Source organism: Mastigoproctus giganteus, chromosome 1 (assembly GCF_048544385.1).
Source record: "Mastigoproctus giganteus isolate SK-2022 chromosome 1, ASM4854438v1, whole genome shotgun sequence".
Lineage (NCBI taxonomy): Eukaryota > Metazoa > Arthropoda > Arachnida > Uropygi > Thelyphonidae > Mastigoproctus > Mastigoproctus giganteus.
This window is the reverse complement of record NC_143575.1, coordinates 145,008,109-145,029,246: the sequence shown is the minus strand read 5'-3', so window position 1 is coordinate 145,029,246 and position 21,138 is coordinate 145,008,109. Positions and strand designations below refer to the sequence as shown.

The window sequence follows — 21,138 nt, the reverse complement described above, 5'->3', positions numbered from 1 at the left end:
GACATGGAAGCCTATGATAGTTATAAGCTGGTCTGTAACCAAGTTACAAAGGAGATTAGGCAGTCAAAGGCAGATTTTGAAAAATCCTTGGCAAAGGATGCAAAGAAAAACAGAAAAGAATTCTTTACCTATGTAAACTCTAGAACGAAAGGGATGAATCAGATTGGGCCACTGGATATTGATGGTTCAACATTTGAGGATCTTGCTCAGGTGGCTAACAAACTAAACGAGTATTTTGAATCTACATTCACACATGAGCAGTTATTCAGGAAGGAGAATGCCTGAGGCGAAGTAAACTCTGGCAGTGAGCTAGATGATTTTGCAATAACTGAGAGCAAAGTGGAGGAGAAACATAAAAAAAAAAGGCACCTGGGGTGGATGGGATCTATCCAGTTATATTAAAGGAGGCAGCAAAGGACGTAAGCAAACCCTTAGCCATAATTATGAGAGCTTCTTTGGACTCAGGAGGTACCCATAGACTGGAGATGTGCAAATGTTATCCCAATTCACAAAGGAGGATCAAAGGCTGACACAAGTAATTAAAAACCTGTGAGTTTAAATTCTGTTCCAGGAAAATTAATGGAGGCACTGGTTAAAGAAGCACTGCAGGATTATCTAGACAAGACTTCAGTTATAGTTCGGAAACAGCATGGTTTTGTTAAGGGAAAGTCTTGCCTGACCAATTTGATTGGATACTATAATGCAGTCACAAAAGAACTGGATACAGGGAATAACTTTGATATTATATATTTGGATCTTAGAAAGGCTTTTGATACTGTTGCACGTAGAAGACTACTGCACAAATTGGAGCAGTGCGGCATTGGAGGCAAATCGCTGCTTTGGAGAAGACAGAATGGTAATCAAAGGACACTGCTCATCGTGGACTAATGTTATTATTGGAGTCCCTCAGGGTTCAGTGTTGGGTCCATCATTGTTTTCTGTATTTATAAATGATATTGATGATGGTATATCAAGCTTAATGTCCAAGTTTGCAGACGATACAAAGGTTGGCAGGGTTGTTAAGGACACTACTGACGCTATGCTGCTGCAACAGGATCTGGAAAGGTTGAGCAGATGGGCTGATAGGTGGCAAATGAAGTTTAACATTGACAAATGTAAAGTACTACGTATGGGAAACAGCAACCCCAGAGCAACGTATCAATTCTGTGGTACTACACTGACAGTGGTAGAGAATGAAAAGGACCTGGGGGTAATTGTGCAGGCAGATATGAAGTTCTCTGAGTAGTGCAGACAGGTGCAAGAGTAGCTCATGGTGTCTTGTCAATGATATACAGGAATTTTCCTAGCAGGGATAAGAAGGTGATTATTCCCTTGTATAAGGGTCAGGCCACACCTTGAGTACTGTATACAGGTCTGGAGGCCTCATTTCAAGAAGGATGTAGAGATGCTGGAACGAGTACAGAGAAGGGCAACAAGATTAGTGAATGGAACAAAGGATTGCTCTTACGAAGAAAGGCTTAAGTTTTGCAAATTAGAGTGCATGGTGACTAGGCACCGGCGAGGTGTATAATGGTTTGATTGGTTGAACGCCTTGAATGGTTTGAGCATGCTCAATGCTAATGGGATTCTTCCTCTTGCTTAGAATAATCACCTGAGAGGCATAAATTCAGATTGAGGAAAGACAAATGTGCGGAAATTTGCCTTTAGCCAGCGGGAAGTTGGTTGGTGGAACAAACTTCCATCCCTTGTTGTGAAAGTTGATAGCCTAAATAAATTTAAGGCTCCGTTGGACAGGTATTTCGAACTAATGGAGGGGTGAAATGGAAGTGTTTTTTTTTTTTGGGCTGATGCTGCATAAGCTTATTTTCTTGCATCATATGCCTCTACCAATGCTAATGGTAAAGGGATAATCACCTCCTTGTCCCTGCTAGCAAAATTAGTATATATCATTGACAAAACTTCATGACCTGCACTGCTCAGAAAACTTCATATCCGACTGCACCATTACCCCAGGTCTTTTTCATTCTCCATCTCCCTGAGTGTAGTACCACACAGTAGGTATGTTTCTCTTGGGTTACTGCTACCCATATGGAGTACTTTGCATTTGACAATGTTAACCTTCAGTTGACACTTCTCAACCCATCTGCCTAACTTTTCTAGATCCTGTTGCTGTAACATACTGCCTTTACTGTCATTAACAACCCTGCCAACCTTTGTATAATCTGCAAACTTGGACATTAAGCCTGATATACCTTTATCGATATCATTGATAAATACACAAAACAACAATAGGCCCAGCACCGAACCCTGTGGTACTTGCTAATAACATTAGTCCACTTAGAGCAGTGTCCATTTATCACAACTCTCTGCTGTCTCCCACTTAACCATCCCTTTATCCACTGCAGTAACTTACCCTTAATGCCATACCACTGCAATTTGTACAGCAGTCTTCCATATGCAACAGTATCAAAAGCTTTCCTGAAATCCAAGTATATGATATCAAAATTATTTTTTGCATCCAATTCCTTTGTGACCACTTCGTAGTATACAATCAAATTGGTCAGACAAGACTTCCCCTTAACAAACCAATGCTGTGTCTGATCTATTACTGCTGTCATGGCTAGGTGATCCTGTATCATTTCTTTAACCAGCGACTCCATTATTTTCCCTGGAACAGAAGTTACACTAACGGGTCTATAATTACTTGTGTCACAATTTGAACCCACTTTGTGAATTGAGGATACATTTACACATATCCCGTCCATGGGGACCTCCCCTGACTCTAAGGATGCTCTCATAATTACAGCAAAGGGTTTGCTGACTTCCCTTGCTGCCTCCATTATAACTGGATAGATTCCATCTGCCCCAGATGGCTTTTTTATGTTTAACTTCAATAATTTCTTCTCCACTTCGCTGTCAATTATTACAAAATCACTTATCTCCCTGTTAGAGTTTGATAAACTTCTGGCATTCCTCTCCTTGAATAACTCCTCATGTGTGAATGTAGATGCAAAATACTCATTCACTTTATCAGCTACTTGAGCAGGATGATCAATAGTCGAACCATCTATGTTAAGTGAACCAATCGGATTCAGCCCCTTCCTTCTAGAGTTTACATAAGTAAAGAACTCTTTGCTGTTTTTCTTTGCATCCTTTGCCAAAGATTTCTCATAATCTGCCTTCACCTGCCTAACTTCCTTTGTGACTTGATTACAGACTAGCTTATGTCTGCTGTAGGCTTCTGTATCGCCTGATAATTTATATGCATCCCATGCATTTTTTTTTTCTGCCACGGGCCTCATTAATTCATCCGGCACCCTTTTAGGCCTGAACCTCGAACTTAGTTGGTATGAAAAGCCTAGTAGCCTCCAAGGTTATGTCCCTGACGGCTTCCCATTTAGAATTCACTGTTGGTAACATCATCAGTTGATCAAACTGTATAGAATGTAAAAACTGTCTCAGACTAGTGTAGTCACCTTTACAAAAACAAAAACCCTTCCCTTTACCCTTGATCATAATTATATCTTTAAGTAAATCCCACATCACTACACTGTGATCACTGTCACCTAGTGGTTCCTTTACCTGCAAATTCTTATTCTTAATGCATGAATAATCACTGCTAATAATCAGATCAAGGGTATTACTCCCTCTGGTTGCCCCTCAAACATGTTGCTGTAGAAAACAATCCTCCAATAAATCCAAAAAAGTTTTGCTAGCGTGCGTATGACCAACCCACAAGTTCCAGTCAATATCTGGAAAGCTAAAATCACCCATTACAAGACATTCTGATTTACTGGCCCATTCGATTTCTCTGCACAACTATTCATTGTACTCGTCAGTCATTAGGCCTATAACATACTCCTAGTCTCATTTTCCCTTTCCCAGTGTTTATGTCACACCAAACAGATTCAACATTGCACTGTCCACCCGTGTCAACTGGATACACTTCCTTACATTTTGTGTTTCTTAACTAACAGCATAACCCCTCCTCCCTTCCTACCCTGTCTGTCTTTCTGTACACACTGTACTCCCCAAATTCCAATTCTGCACTGCTTATATCTGTGCGACACCATGTCTCTCATATCCCAACAATATCTACCTTTGATGTCTTTATCAGCACTTCAAAGTCATCAATTTTATTTTCTATACTTCTAGCATTAGTGTACATGCACTTGTTCTTACTCTTAATTACCCTAACACAGCCCATGTATTTACTTGTTCCACATTGACTCCCAGCAGCTCTTGAATTTCCCAGAACTTGCTCTCTAAGCTGCTGCTCATTACAATAGAAGCAGTGCAAGAATCACTTTCGTTTCTGCCTGCAGTTACTGTTAATATTTTAGTCTGTGAATCCCCCAATCTAGCTGTTTTCTGACCCACCTAACTCTGCCTCGATAGTATCAGATGAAACAGATAAGGGGACATGGAAATCTTCTCCAGATAAACCAGTTCAAATAACTTCAAACAAAAATGAACAGGCAGTCTTCTAGGATGCTGAGAAAGAAAGACCCATCCACATCTCTGAAACAAACAAAGGGATTCTATTCTCATTCTAATCACAAGATTACCTTCAGAAACTATTCAATGTACTCATGGTAACATCCCTACTGAACCCAAGATTTAGTAAAATCTAAACTGATGGATTTGCTAGAACAAAAGTAAACTAATAAAAACTAAAAAAAAAAAAAATTCAAAAAATTAAAACCATATGAACTCCAAGCCATTATATAGGGGGCGGGGGTGGGGGGAAAAGATTTGTATTTACCCAAAAATAAGCAGTTTTGATAGAAAGATGAATTATTTTTTTCATTTCATACCTTGAAATCTTTGTAAGAATCACACAAATTTTGGTTTTGATCTGAAAATTATTATTATTATTTTTTTTTTCTTGCAGCAGTGAGCGAAGTGTCACAATGGATAAAGTGGAATACAGATCGGTGATACGGATCCTCTTCCTGCAAGGAAAAACACCCAAAACAGTGACCACGAAGAAATGGTCACTGTTTATGGAGAGCAATTCTCATATTACAGTGTTGTTGTAGCTGCATATAAACAAATGAAATGTGGAAGAACCTCAGTGCATGATGAAAAAACCCGAGGATGGTCAGCAACTGCTGTAACGGAAGAGAATGTTGCAAAAATTTATGCATTAATCCTGAAAGATCGCCGTATTAGCATCAAAGAAATAGCTGCAGAGTGAAAAATTAGTGCAGGGTCTGTGGAGAACATCATCCATCAACAGTTGCACATGAGTAGAGTATCTGATAGATGGGTTCCCAGACTTCTGATCCCTTAGCAATGAAGGAAAAGGCTAAATGTGCACATGAACTGTTGTTGACGTGGTGGAAAAGCAAGAGGAGTTTTTTCAAGACTAGGTGCCGCGTAGATGAAACTTGGATCCATCACTACAATACTGAAACGAAACAAATGTTGAAACAATTGAAGCATGCAGAATCACCCCCCCCACACACAAAAGGAAAAGGTGTGCTGTCAGTTCTTTTGGGATCAGGATGGTGTAATACTAACAGATTACCTTAAAAAAGGGCTAGGCTGTGATGGTGAAGCGTTCCAATCCATTCATAAAGCTACATGCTGCTATAAAAGAAAAATGATAGGGAAAGCTGTCAAAAGGTTTGTGCCGATAATGCCCCTGCACATTAATCGCATTCTGCAATGAGGTGTGCCCACTAATGTAGGTTTGATGTATTGCCGCATCCTGCTTATTCCACCAACCTTGCACCTTCAGTTTCTTCTGCTTTCCTGTCCTGAAGTCCTTTCTTCGTGGGAAACAATTTGATGCTGATGGTGAGGCTATTTCTGCTGCCTAGTTGTGGCATGAAGGAGAGTCAGAGGACTTCTACAAAACTGGTCTGTGGAAGTGAGTTGAGAGGTGGCAAAAATGTGTCACTTTGTCCGGTGACTATGTTGAAAAAGTGTAATACATTTTGTTTCTTTCAACCTTCAATCACAATTACTTCTGGGTGAATAAATCTTTTTTTAAACTCTTCCCTTTCGTATATACACTGAGTGATCGCTGAATTATGACCACCTACCTACCTACCTAATACTTCGTAGGTCCTCCTTTTGCCCTCAGTAAGTACAGTAGCTATCAATGTGGCACTGATTCAACAAGATGTCAGAAGCGTTCGGGAAGTATGGTCAACCAAGTTGTGTGTAAAGCAGTCAGTAATGCAGGTATGGAGGTGATTGGTGTATCCAGATGCCTGATATGCTTTTCTATAGTGTCCCACAAGTGCTCTATGGGATTGATATCAGGGGAGTTTGGAGGCCAATCGATATGCTGGAAGTCAGAACTGTGTTCCTCAAACCATTCCTGCACAACAAGTGCCTGATGGCTCGGCACATTGTCATCTTGGAAGACACCATCGCCACTGAGGGTAAAAGTGTAACATAGCGGGTTGTACACAGTCAACAAGCAGTTGACGATAGCAGAGATCACTGATATGTTGTTCCACATGCACCAGGGATCCAAGTTCCTGCCAGTGAAACATGTCCCACACCATACAACCCCCTCCACTGGCCTACATTTTTGATACCATGCATGATGGATCAAGAGCTTCATGTTGTTGACACCAAATTCATACACATCTATCCACAGCATGGAGTAAATAACGTGACTCATCTGACCAGCATAACTTCGTCCAGTCTTCTAACTTCCAACTTGCATGCTCTTTTCAACAGTCGAGTCTTTTTTGCTGATGAACCTCGGTTAGGGGAAGATGCCGTAGGGGTTGTCTGCTGGTATAGGCGATACGTGCGAATGATATCTGGCATGACCATGCGTTGCATGGTCATGCCAGATATCATTCCGGGTTGGCCCATGTTGTATTGGGTAGTCAACTCTTCAACGGTGCTGTGCCTGTTCGCCTATATGAGTCGTTGGACCCGGCGTTCACCTCTAATATCAACCTTTCGTGAACCTTTGCAGTTTTGCTGTCGGGTCTTTATTTGACCATTTTGATGGCAGTCCTGGCATACTTTAACTACGGCGGCACTCGAACACCCCATCAGTTCAGCTGTTTGGGAAATTGAGGCACCAGCTCGTCGGGCACCCACAATTTGTCCTTTATCAAAGTCCAATAAATCCATCCTTTTAACAATCATGCTCGAAATTTTACTACCTACCGAGTCACTGACACCTTAACTATGCTACGTAGGTCAACTAACTAAGCACTCTCATACCTCACGTGGTCAACGGATTGCATTCAGTTTTCATAGGGGTGGTCATAATTCAGTGATCACTCAGTGTATATTAATATCAAGCTTCACAAATCATATTTTCAGCGAGATCTATCATAAGAGAAAGTATGAACCAGACCAAAAAATTTCCAAGTAGCTGGTTAAATAGTATCAACTGGGTAGAATCAATGGAGACAAAGAATTAATTTTTTATCCGTTAATTCCACCCAATCTGTTCTCTATCAAGAATTCTCAAGATGCCATACAGAAAACATCTACATTCAGAAGGAAAAAATTCATCTCTGTATGCTGATTATATGTAAAATACAGTGTCTCTGAAAAATTATTTAAAAAAAAAAAAAAAAAAAAGCTTAGGGGGGGAATTCAACAATTCTTTGAAGACCTGAGATGGTCAGGTCTTCAAATGTCGAGATGGTCACTTTGTGACTGCATCAAGGATTCCATAATTTTTTCTGTTTTCCCTTCCATTTAGCGAATTCCGGATAACCGGGACAGTTCGGTTTATCGGGCGTATGTTGGGATGATCTGGTAGGGCACTGAAAATGCTGTCGGACGATGTCCTCCACAAATCTGTGGTTGAATTTGAAGGCACACAGGTGGTAATTGAAGTTTTGTGCTATCCCCTTCGGTCACTAAGGGAGGGGGGGGGGAATAGCCTAGTGTGAATATGCTACCAGAAGAGCAGGATTACTTCTCATAGGGGCTTCCTGGGGCGCCGGAGGCGATAGTCAGAGCCGGCCCGAGGGGGGGTGCAAACGGTGCGAGCATACAAGGCCCCGCGCCGCTGACTGATTTTGCTAATAATAAAAATTGTTTCATTTTTTTTTTTTTTTGTTTTTTGTTTTAATACTGTGGCAAAATCTAGTGACATCGCCATAAAATGGCCATATTTTTAATATACATAAGAAATAAAATGTCAGTAATCATGTTATTAACATTATCTTTCCTAATGAAGAGGAAAGCGATGATAAGAAATCTGTAGAACGGGAAGATAATCACGAAGCAGAGGGAAATGTACAGACGGAGGATTTTTTTTCAGCGTCGAACAAAGAACAAGATGAATTATTCCGAGGACCTTCAAGAAAATCAACAAAGCGACGAAGACGAAAATGTCGACATCAATGATCCTGGTACTTGGCCCGAAATTATAACTGATAAATTTAGAATGGCTATCGTACAAAATGGCGTGACACAAGTAAAAAACTACGATTTTACGAAAGATAAAAATAACGAAAGTTTTTCTGAAAATTATTATTTAAGAAAATTAACAAATGGGGAAGGTCAAGAACGAAGGTGGTTACTCTACTCAAAGTACAAAGATGCCACATTGTGTTATGCGTGTAAGTTATTCTCTTCAAATACCACTTCTCTGTGTTTAACTGGACTTAACGATTGGGTACAACATTTAAGTTCGCGATTACAAAGTCATGAAAGATCAGAATATCATTTGCAAACTATGTACAAATTGTTACAACTTGAAAAGAATTTGAAACTTGGAAACACTATTGACAAAGAACATGAAAAAATAATTAAAAACGAAACACAGCGTTTAAAATGTGTTTGTGAATGAATAGTGGCTGCAATTTTATATTTATCAGAGCATAATTTGGCGTTCAGGGGCAGTAGCGATGCTTTATATAAACCACACAACGGTAATTTCTTAGATCTCGTAGAATTACTTGCAAGATTTGACCCAATCATGAAACAACATTTGGATCGGTGCGTAGAATCAGCATCGCGTTCCTATTTATCTCATAGAATACAAGATGAACTGATTTCTGCTTTGCCTAAAAAAGTTAGAAAGGATATAATAAATACAGTTAAGAAAGTTAAGTATATCACAATTTTATTAGATTGCACTCCAAACGTAAGCCATCAAGAACAATTATCTGTTATTTTAAGATATGTTAATGTAGATAACTCTGAAAGTGATGTAAGTATACAAGAACGATTTATTTGTTTTGAAACAGTAAAAGACTCGACAGGAAAAGGGTTATCAGCCAAAATTGAAAGCATATAAGAAAAGGAGGAATTAGATTTAGGGAACTGTCGAGGACAGAGGTACGATAACGGAGCTCATATGAGAGGTTTATATAAAGGCGTGCAAGCACTTATCCTGCAAAAGAATTCCAAAGTATATGCCCTGCGGAAGTCATAATTTGAATTTAGTTCTTGGAGACATTTCAAAATCATCTTTTCTTGCAAATTCATTTTTTGGGACTTTACAAAGCATATATAATATTTTTGCAAGTTCTGTGATACGCTCGGATATATTAAAAGAGCATGTCAAACATCTTACTCCAAAACCACTGTCAGAAACGAGGTGGGAATGTCGCCTCGAAAGTGTGAAATCTGTGAAATACCAAGTACCACAATTTTCTCTAGCTTTGAAATACCTTTATGAACATACCCGTGACATGAAAACGAAATCCAATCAATCGAAAATAAACTTACTTCATTTGAATTTTTATTAAGTTTGGTCATTTGGTATGACATACTGAATGAAGTAAATATTGTGAGCAAGATATTTCAAAATTCAAATATAGATATCGGTACTACAAATTCACATTTAAAAGGCCTTTTAAATTTTTTTTGAATAGTATCGTGAATCGGGATTCAAATCTTCTTTAATAACTGCAAAGGAAATAGCTGAAGAATTACAAGTGACATCTGAATTTAAGAATCAAAGAACTGGACGAAAAACAAAGCAATTTTGTTATGAAGGAACCGATCAGCTTATTTCATCAGGCGAAGAATATTTCAGAATTCAATATTTTCTAGTCATAATCGATAGTGGGATTATTTCTTTTAAGAAAAGATTCGAAATTTATCAGGAACATGAGACATCATATGGTTTTTTTATATAATTCGGATAATATTCAAAAACTGACTGAAAACGATCTTCTTAAATGTTGCAAAGACTTAAATGCGACCTTGCAAGACGATATTGGTAGCATTGATTTATTTAATGATATCAAAATTTGTCATCGAGTTTTGCCTTCCAGGATCACAATATTTACTGAAAAATAATTTATTTGAACTGTATCCAAATTTTGTTACTGTTCTGAAAATTATATTAACCTTACCAATTACCATCGCAACTGCAGAAAGATCTTTCTCAAGATTGAAAATAATAAAAAATTACTTGAGATCTAGCATTAGTCAAGAACGATTTACCTCCTTAGCCATTTTATCTATCGAATCCGAAATAGCCAAAAAACTAAATTATGATGATATTACCAACGAATTTGCTATAAAACATGTAAGAAAATGAAACCAAAATCACATATTGTGACCTTATTCGATTAGTCGCATACCAAATTGTATTTTATAAGTATATGAAGCAATTATTTTTCTTATTTGATTTATTAAAGATTTTTTTTGTGATTGAAATGTTAATTTTATTAAAATAATTTAATTATTTATCATTTTCATGTAATCCTTACTAAACCAATTTGTGCAACGTAATAAATATCAAAATGCAATAAATTATTTTGATTTTGTTGTACGAAATTTGTATCAAGGCCCCGCAAGTCAACTTTGCACCGGGCCCCGCTTTTGTTCGGGCCGGCTCTGGCGATAGTGCCATTAGTAATTCCGTGGAATGCATAGGTAAGGAGTTCACAGTCAGCCAGGCAAAGTTTATGGCAAGGGGGGGAGTCACTGAATTCATTGCTTCTAGTTTAATGTACACATAAAGCAGTTAATACACACATAATATAACATATAGCAGTTACCAGCACAGTTTGGTGGAGCAAACTTCCTGCTCGGTTTTAACACGGTTTGGGAACCTCCCCAGTCAAGGGCAAACTACCGACGTGGCCACTGCTTTATATCAGTGCCTCTCTATGGCTTTTCCGCCAGCCACATGGTGACCATTGTAGGTCTGGCAACAAAGGACACAGATAAAAACGCTGGTAGTTTACTAAATTCCCAGTAGAATATAAAAATAGTCTCACCTAGGGAATCCTCCGATTAAGTTCTTTCGGCTTGAACACTTTTTTGTACTATATGCACATTTTAAACTACTAAATTCCATTAAAAATCAGGAGCGCGATAAAACGTGTCCGGACACTAAGGCTGCCATATTGGCGACCTAAAAGGAGTACAGTAAACCCCTGCTATTCGCGGTATCTGTATTCGCGGTCGCTGATTTAACATAAAATGAAACCTAAAAAAATGTAAATTTTAAAGCGCCGTGAACATTTTTCGCCATAAAAAAGCATGGGCGTGGCTAAAATGATCTTCCCCGGTCAAAACAGCGCTCAGTGGGTGAGGGGAGAGGGGTGACAAAATCGCAAGGGTGGATGTTTCTCGCTAATCCTTGTTCAGTATGTGTTATGCGCTTGTCATCGGAGGTTTCGTCGTTTGCTTTTAATTTATATGTTATAAATTGAATAAATTTATCCATTTATAAATTGATATGCTTACAAAAGTAATAAATCTACCGTTTTGCAGTGTAAAACACACTTTTTCGAGTGTGTTAACGGAAGAAAGTGACTTTACTGTGGACAAGTTCTTTCCTATTCGTAGCCATAAAAATATGGCTACGAATAACAAGGGAAATATGAAAAGATCAAAGAAGATGATGACATTAGCAAATAAAATTGAGTTATTAGACAAAATTTCTAATAGTGAAAGTGTCTCCTCAGTGGCAAAATATTATAAAATCAATGAGTCAACGGTACGATCAATCAAGAAATCAGAAGGAAAAATCTGCCATAGTGTCCGTGAAAACGTGCTAATTGTTTCAAAAATTTGCTCTGTAACTCGTGATGTTAAATTAGAAAAAATGGAAAAGGCTTAAAATCTGTGGATAGAAGGCCGAACTCAAAATAAAATTCCGTTAAGTTCACTCAACATTCGTGAAAAGGCAAAACTCCTTTATCAACACTTTAGCAAAACTGGTGATAACACTTGCAGGATAAGTTTTAGCTAGCAAAGGCACTGGTTTGAAAGATTTGTTTGAAATTTCTAATAAATATTACATTTAATATTAAATTGTTTCTTATTTTCATTTCGACACCATATGCTTGCATTTCACTATGTGCTGCCTATGTACATAGTCATATTATGAAGGTACATATAATACATACATAAACAAAATTTTAGACTAGTTTTTCTTATATATTTCATACTTTGGAACGGAACCCCTTTATTACTATGAGAGCCATAATTAAGTATTCGCGGCATTTCTCAGGAACGTAACCCCCACTATTCGCGGGGGTTAACTGTATATGTTTTGAGCTCAAACAAGTGGAGTGTAATATATAAACAGAACAGGAACTGATTATGTTTGTGTATAAATTCAGCACTAAATACTTAAGAAATGTAGTGCACATCAATACTAAGTATGACCATGAACAGCAACATGAGCAGCCAAATGCTGAGCTATGCTCTTTGCATGTGCTGTGAGTTGGGAATCGGTGTTAGGGGCTGGGATACAAAGGTCAGTAAATGTCCAAATGACAAGCAACAGGTCTGTTAAACATACAAGTCAAGAAAGATTGTCTACATAGGCACTGTTGGGATACGAGGGCTTACGTGACAAGCAACTGTCCTTCTGGAAAACAGCATTCTGTATTGGAGGAGCATAGAAAGGGAAGAAGCACTGGTCTCAGAATGGTTTCAATATAATGTCTTGCCACTAACATGTAATTAATGACAAGAGGTTAACAGCTCTTGTAACTGATAGCTCCCTGATACCATGATTACAGGTAATGGCCAAATGCAACTCCCTGATGAAGCTTGGATTACCTCTATCCCCTGCATGTCTGGAGACATGCAGGGGATAGAGGTAATCCAGCCTTCCCCATCTTCATCTCTGATGATGATAAAATGGCATCAGAGACAGACAGGGCAATGGACATTAAGAATGTAGCCCAACTTCTCACAGGTGTTTGCTAACCATGCCCCTAACACAATTCAGTCGGAGAGCATTATGATGCTGGAAATCTGGCAGATTGCAAAAGATCTATTTCCTGTATTTGGTCGCTTGATCCATCGATCCTCCAATTCTGATGCCACCAAAGTCTAGGCAACATGCATGATTACCTTCTATATCCCTTGTTGCCAATAGCATTCAACCATTTGGCATTCCAACTGATATGAATGGTGATATGCTGTGCTGGACATCCAGCTTCAGGCAACCCAATGATCCAACCTCTTTCAAAGTCCTTCAATACGTAATGCTGACTTACACATTTTATTGCACATAATCAGTACTGTTACCTGATCTTTCAACCTTTCCCCCACTTCGTTCGAGATGTTTTTAAAAGTATATCAGGTAATTGCTCAATAATAAAGTCAGCTGCATTGGTATTGTATATATATCCTTTGGATTATAATTTTTATGTAGTTTTGGAAGAATGGTTTTTATCCATTCATCTACTGCTGGTACATTTGCATCTTCTTTTTCACCATAAATTTGTTTTTTTTAAACAATGTTATTTCTGGTCTTCCATCTGGATAACCAGCTATTGGTTGCTTTAAAATTTTCTTCAACAAGAACAGTTGCAAACTCTGCAGCTTTTTCCATAAGAATTCCTCTACTTATGAGGGCATTTAATATCCTAGCTCGGTTAAACCAACATAACAAAACACTTTCAACAGTTTTTCCTTGGCATTTTCTTTTCTACTGTAATTCTGAATGGAGTAACTAGAATTGCATAAGTTACTGATATTTTTTAGGATCCTGCAAAATGTAGTTTGTGATATTATTATTATTAGCCTTATGCTGTACCAAAAAAAATTTCTGAATTACCTTGAGAGAGAGAGAGAGACAGAAAACAAGAGTCAAAAGTAGAAGGGAATCACCAAGAAGGATGATATCCAGCTCATGACTCTGGGTGTGTGCCAAGCTCATATGCACCAGATGTTAGGCCCAACTTTGTTGAAGCTTCTCGCTGATAACATGGATGAGGTAATGCATTAAACTTTAAAATTTCATGTCTTTCAGCGACACAAATTCTTTTGCTGATTTTGCATTGACATTTAAAACGTTTCTGATTTAAAAGCCTATATGCAAAAATGTATAAATTGAGATGAAATTTAAATGATTACGTACAAAGCACTTTTTTTAGCACTTAATGTTTTAGGTGACACAATTTACAATGTTCACTAATTAAGGCTGTACAAATTAACAAAGGTCCATTTTTTAAAAAATAATACTGTCACTGGCATTCTAAAATTAACCCAATTACTGTTATATATATATATTATATACAATTGTAATATATTACATACAATAAAATACAGTCCATTTTCAGAAAGGGGAAGACAATAGGCAGTAAACACACGGGGATTAAATATCATTTGATTACTTCCTACAGTGTGTGGTAAAGCATTGCTGGAGGTAACAGATACAAACAACACATACAGTTGTGTTTTTTTACATATACTGTTAATATAATTTTATTTTATCAATATAATTCAATAAACTGAAATTATGATTCTTAACAAAAGACAAAAATTTTAAACAGCACTACATATAAAACATTTTGTCTTCAAGGATTCAATGAAGTGGCTGATTCAATTTTAGGCTTAGTGAAGTGAGCCGGAAGGAAAATTGAATGTGTGACACTTATAATGGACACAGATTATACAACTCAGGAAGCTCCAGTGGGGTAAATGGTGTTGGCATCCTTGTAGCAAGGACATGATAAAATATGTTAGCAATTTCATCCCAAAATCTGATAGAGTAATGCTATTTCAACTGAGGGGCAATCCAATAAATATTAATCTGATTTGAGTTTATGTCCCTACAGCTGATAAGACGGATGAAGTAAACAAACTGTATGAAGAGATCCAGAGTTTGATGAAGCTAACTAAGAAACAGGAAATAAATATCGTTGTGGATAATTTTAATGCGAAAGTAGGACAAGAGGCAGTAATGGACATACAGTACAGCCTATGCCTATGAATAAAAATACTTATGTATTTTTATTCATAGGCACAAAACAAATGGAACTTTCAGTCACAATAACAGATATGTATAGGCCATAACGAAAATAATTACTTATTTTTTACTCCACCATTTTCGAACTTTGTTTCTTTGCGGCCAGATCTCTAACTCTTTCCAGCCAGAGTAGTTGAGTTGGACAGTATTCAGTTTGTTGCTCATACCAAGTAGCACAGTTGGTAGAATCACTGTCCTCCCCACCCTGGGTGTAAAAGACCTGAGTTTGAGAGAATTTTTATAGACCTTTTTAACAATATGGTTCAGTCTCAGGCTAGGCTAGCATGGTTTTTCTCCCTGAAACTCGGGTTTTTCGTCCAGCAAACAGAAAATCAAACAGAACAAGCAACTTACAGGCAGTACACACAAAGCAATATGGCCTTAGTTGCTGATGCTTCCAGAACCCAACTACAACAACAAAAAATAGCATCTTCGAGGGATGGATCATTAGCTGTTCTCATAGCTTTCCTCTCTTTTTTTTGCACCATCATGTAAATCAAGTTTTGATGCAAACTTTAAAATTTTTTCCTTGTTATTTTTAATTTCTGAAAGCAATATTGTGTAATGTGCTTATGCCAGGAGAGATTAGAAGTCGGAGTAATCCTCAACAGAGATATATGAGCTTGCCTTGAAATCGGAGTATCATCGAAAATAAGCATAGGAGCAGAGGAATCTTTTATGGGAGATATAAGACAGGACTGAGTTTTAGAAGGATTGAAATCAACTAAGTTTTCTTTGCCCCACTGGAGATCAACATTTAAGGAATTGGTAGTGGATATTCGAGAAGTTGAAGCTGTTTGAGCAGGGCAAGATTTCCCAAACTAGAAAGTGAAATGCAATTGTGCTATTATCACCAAAACTATGGATAGGATTTCTGGTCAACTGAAGAAGAAGATCATTAATATACAAGAGGAAAAGAGTGGGAGAAAAAACTGAATCTTGGGGAATGCCAGCATTAGTGGAAAAGTTAGAAGACAGAGAACTATCTACCATCAACTGCAGTGAGCAATCAGAGAGAAAACTGGATGCCCAATTACAAAAAAAAAGTTGGCAAACCATAAGATGAAAGATTATTTTGAAGACATTTATGCCAAACAGGATCAAAGGCCTTTTAAATATCAAGAGCAAATTGCTTGCGTTTGACCAAATTTTTCCATTGAATTTGTCCATAGATAGGTTACATAAGTCAGAATATCAATAGTGGATTGACATTGATGGAATCCATATTGGCAATCATTGATCATATAGAAGGTTTCTAGATAGTTGGTGGTTAATTCATTTCTCCATTACTTTGGAAAGAGTAGAAGTAATTGCAATTTGTCACACTTTTTAGGAACTGGCTGGATGAGCAAATTTCCAATCAGAAGGAAAAACACCTTTGGAATAAGAGAGTGAAAAAAAGGCGAGACAGAACTGGCCTGAGTTCAGGAGCACAGGTTTTGAAAACAAGAGCAGAAATACCATCAGAACCTGGAGCTTTCTTAGCATCAAGATTCGTAAAAATCCTTCTGACATAAGACCACAGGAGGCATTGAATGGAATGTACTGGGAATGGGGTGGGAGCTGGTTTACCAAATCATCAATACATCAGTTGAAAGAAAAGTAGGATGGTAGCAGGTCACTTTGGCTGAAGTGGCAAAAGAACCATCTAGTTTTAACAGAAGTGGGAACAGAGATGGGCAAAAGCTCCAGCCCATAGCTTTGGCAAAAGACCAGAATGCTCAACACCATTTGGACAAGAAGAAAGTTTTCTACTCTTAGCCTCTTTGAAATCTAGTTTAGATTGATTACAAACTGCTTTCCAATTGTTGCAAGCTTTGGCAGGCAGAAAATAAAACTGAAGATTTGGAAACAAGCCAATTATGATATGCAATATTCTTCTCTTGAACAGCCTTAGCACATTTATTGGAAAACCAAGGGTTAGATAAAGGATGAGGTTTTAAGGTGGAGTGTGGAATGAAGGATTCCATTCCTACAAGAATAATTTCGCTGACACGATCTGAGCAAATGTTGACATCAGAAGTTTTGAAACAGTAATCCGACCAGGTAAAGAAGAAAAGAAATCTCGTTGAAATCTTTCGCGCACTAGAATGGCAATCACATTAGCATTAGTGTTGCCAACTGTAGTCATTGAAAATAGCTGAGCCACAAAAAAAAAAAATTTTTTTTGTAGCTAAAGGCAATTTAAATGATTGATGTATATTTTCCAAAAAACAACGGGGGGGGGGGGGGGCAAGTGCCCCTACGCTGAATCTGCCACTGCATGCAATAGTGGCATTGTGACCAATGGATATCCTGGGCTCAGGGACTCGGTCACTTCTTTTGGAACTCAATGCTGGGTGAATTTCTTAATATCGCCTAGATTCCGTAAATACAGTCACTTTCACAGCTGATGACCTTATTCTACTTATACAGCAAACACCAGAGCATTTATGGAAGGAAGAGCTAATCTTGTTCTGCAGACATTGCTGCAGTGGGCAAGTGCTCACAAAATCACAATCTCTGCAGCAAAAACTTAAATGCATCCTGGTCAAGGGGACCCTTAATACCAGGAGCCCTCCTGTGATTACATTATCTAGTGCCTCAATCAAAATGACCATCAAACTGAAGTATCTGGGGGTAACATTTGACAATAAATTATCATTCTACCCTCATCTCACTTATCTGGCCAAAAAATCAGAAATTATGCAGCTATGATTCCCCATATCAATTGCTCAGACTGGGACATCAAGAAGAAAATCCTATCATTAAACCCTTTCTCCCTGCAATTACCTATGGTTCTGAAATGTGGCTCCCCCAAGCACCTATAATCAGAAATAATCAAAAAATAGATAGTGTCCACAGAATCTTACTGCTAACAATAACCCGAGTCTGCTGCAGTGTGAGAACCCCGCCCTGCCCTGCAAGTAATAGCCTTGCTGCTGGATCTATGAATCATCAAAACTTTAGCATTAGTAGAGGCATATAATGAAATAAAGCAAGCTAATATCATTAGCCAAAAAAAAAAAAAAGCTTTCTCAATTCACCCAACCATTCACTCCAAATGTTTGTCTACTTTTGCTTTGAATTTTTTTAAGCTATCAACTTCTACAAAGACAGATGGAGGTTTGTTCCAGCAATCAACCACCCGCTGGCTAAAAGCAAATTTCCACAGATTTATTCTACAACTGTCTTTCCTCTATTTGAATTCATGTCCCCTCAGGCAATTAATCTGGGCAAGAGGAAGCATCCCATCAGCATTAAGCTTGCTCAAACCATTCAAGGCGTTATACACCTCAATCACATCACCTCGCAGGTGCCTAGTCTCCAGACACTGCAATTTGCAGAACTTAAGCCTTTCTTCATAAGAGCCACCCTTTCTTGCATTCACCAATCTTGTTGCCCTTCTCTGTACTCGTTCGAGCAGCTCTACATCCTTCCTAAAATGAGGCCTCCAGACTTGTATACAGTACTCAAGGTGTGATCTGACCATTGTCTTAAACAGGAGGATAATCACTTCCTTATCCCTGCTAGAAAAATTCCTGTATATCACTGACAGGACACCATGAGCTACTCTTGCAGCCTGTCTGCACTGCTCAGAAAACTCCATATCTGACTGCATAATTACCCCCGGGTCATTTTCATTCTCTACCACCCTGAGTGTAGTACCACACAGTTGATATGTTACTCTGGGGTTACTGCTACCCATATGAAGTACCTTTCAAGGTTAAACTTCAGTTGCCAACTCTCAGCTCATTTGCCCAACTTACCTAGATCCAGTGGGAGTAACATACTGTTTTTACTGTCATTAACAACCCTGCCAACCTTCATACTGTCTGCAAACTGGGACATTAACCCTGATATACCTTCATCAATATCATTGATAAATATACAAAACAACAATGGGCCCAACACTGACACTGAACTCTGGAATTTATTAATCTTGTTCATGAATAGTAGCACATAATCCCATGTTCTTCAAACAAATTTCCCCATGTGGCTTGAAATCAGTAAAGCCTTCCTTGTTTCGGAAGTGATGTTTCCGCCTGCACAATCAGCTCTTAACGTTAGAGCTGATTGTGCATGGAGAGTCAGCTACATAAAACATAAAGCTATTGAAAAACAATAACACTTGTTTAATTTTTAAAAAAACTTTATTGGGTCAATGATTATGAAATACTAGATAACTTGTGATAGATAACAAAAAAATCATGGCTGAGTAAGAGTTAATAAGTAATACTATATTTTAATTTCTATTGAGATACAGCGCAACTGCAGTTTTAAAAACATACCCTGATCTAAACTCCTCTTCCATATTATGACAGTTGAATCTGTTGATGCTGTAGCAATATACATATCTGAAAAATCATGGCTTGATGGATAGTATGCAGCAGTTCCCACTGTAACAGAAGCTTTGTGTCCTAAAAGCACGCTGCTAACTGCAAACTGAAATACAGAAAGAAAATACTGTGTAAAGTTTTTTTCCCACAAAGAATAAGATTGTACTTCATTTTTCAGTTATATGCACATCTATTGATAATTCTAGTGCATGCACACACGCACTGTGGGATATGAAAGTTGTTGCCTAGAGATACGAGGCAGGATCAAGTGGCCACATGTTCCATTACACAACTGTCACTTCTGCACACTGATCAAGCAAAGTGTGTTATTATGGGGGAAAAAAAAAAAACGAGCATCAAGAATTTAATTACTTATGTAATTCTTGTCACTATCTTAAAGTAGACTCGAGGCCAAAACCTACCTTATTCTTCGCAGTTTGAGATCCCTGATGAGGTCATTAACTCACTTTCTGTGACCTTATGTAGTTCAGAATGATAAAGGTTTTGACAAAATTGTGGAGCTTTTGACGAAGACCGCTGATGTACTTCTTTGTGTATATCAAGTTGATTGTTCAGTGTCTTCATCTTCAGAGAATAGAAAAAAAAGTCACGGTTCAGAAATAGGTAGTACTTCACCACGAGGAGGATGAATTCCAGATGTTATATTTGGGTATGTCACGTCACTGTCCAGTTTTGCTTCATTGTCATCCCTTTTCTAATAGGAGGCACCATACAAAAGTAACAGTCTGTGACATGATTTGTTAGCTCTCTCCATGTCATGGGCACTGCAAAAGGCATAAAATGTCACTTTCGATTCACCCACGCGTTGAGTTTTGATGAACAGGTAGTGTAGCATATGTGTGGACCCCAATTCTTGTTCTGGTCGCCTACTTTACACCCAAAGTATAAGAAATGGGCAATTTTAATGGTTTGAATCAAGGGACACTTTCTTGAAGCTAACATGACTTCTTCACATACGTAACAGAAGTTATCCGGACTATTCACACAATTACAGAGCATATTAATCTTATACGACACAAATACTGTGCAGAAAATAGGAATCCCACAGAGAACTGTTAACTGAGAACAAATCACCCAGTATCTAGCTGTATTCAAGGATTACTGCAACAGAGTTGAAGTAATCCTTGAATACAGCTTGAGGCAACAACTTGTCAACAATTTGAGGCAACAACTTGTCATGTGATGCAGAGCGAGGCAACAGTTGCTGATCACGTGATAAGAGCATTGCGGTACTGAAACTGCAGTTTTGCCATGCATTTTGCTGAAAGAATCTAATTTGAAAACAAGAGCCAATTGACAAATTTTAATGTGATTTTCAAGCTCAGCAACACAATATTAGTCAAGAGTGGGTATTTTCGTTTTTCCAACATTTTACATGTTGACCAGTGTTATTTACTGAAGTTGTTATAAAATGGTATAATTTCTTTTTTATTGATAGGGTTACTGGTGAGAAGAAATTGAAAAATTGAATAAATTTAGATAATAATAAATGGGCTATTTAAGTAAGTTTAGTACTTTTTTTTTTATCTAGAACAAAAACTAGTTGTTTTTTTGTTGCTGTGGGGTTTACTGGTGCATAAGATGCAATGCTTCTATTTCAATGTGCTACAATGAACCTATTCATTTATTATATAAAGAAATGAGATATTCTCGTAAAGT

The 21,138-nt window shown here is 37.9% G+C and overlaps 1 protein-coding gene across 1 annotated transcript in view; it reads right to left on the bottom strand.

The window, feature by feature from the left end:
• Elp2 (elongator complex protein 2) overlaps positions 1-21,138 on the bottom strand; it is a 407,540-nt gene that overhangs the window by 339,197 nt on the left and 47,205 nt on the right. Inside the window, exon 4 of the mRNA XM_090382492.1 lies at positions 19,411-19,564. Coding sequence (XP_090238618.1) covers positions 19,411-19,564 — 154 coding nt within the window. The remainder of the gene's footprint in view (positions 1-19,410; positions 19,565-21,138) is intronic.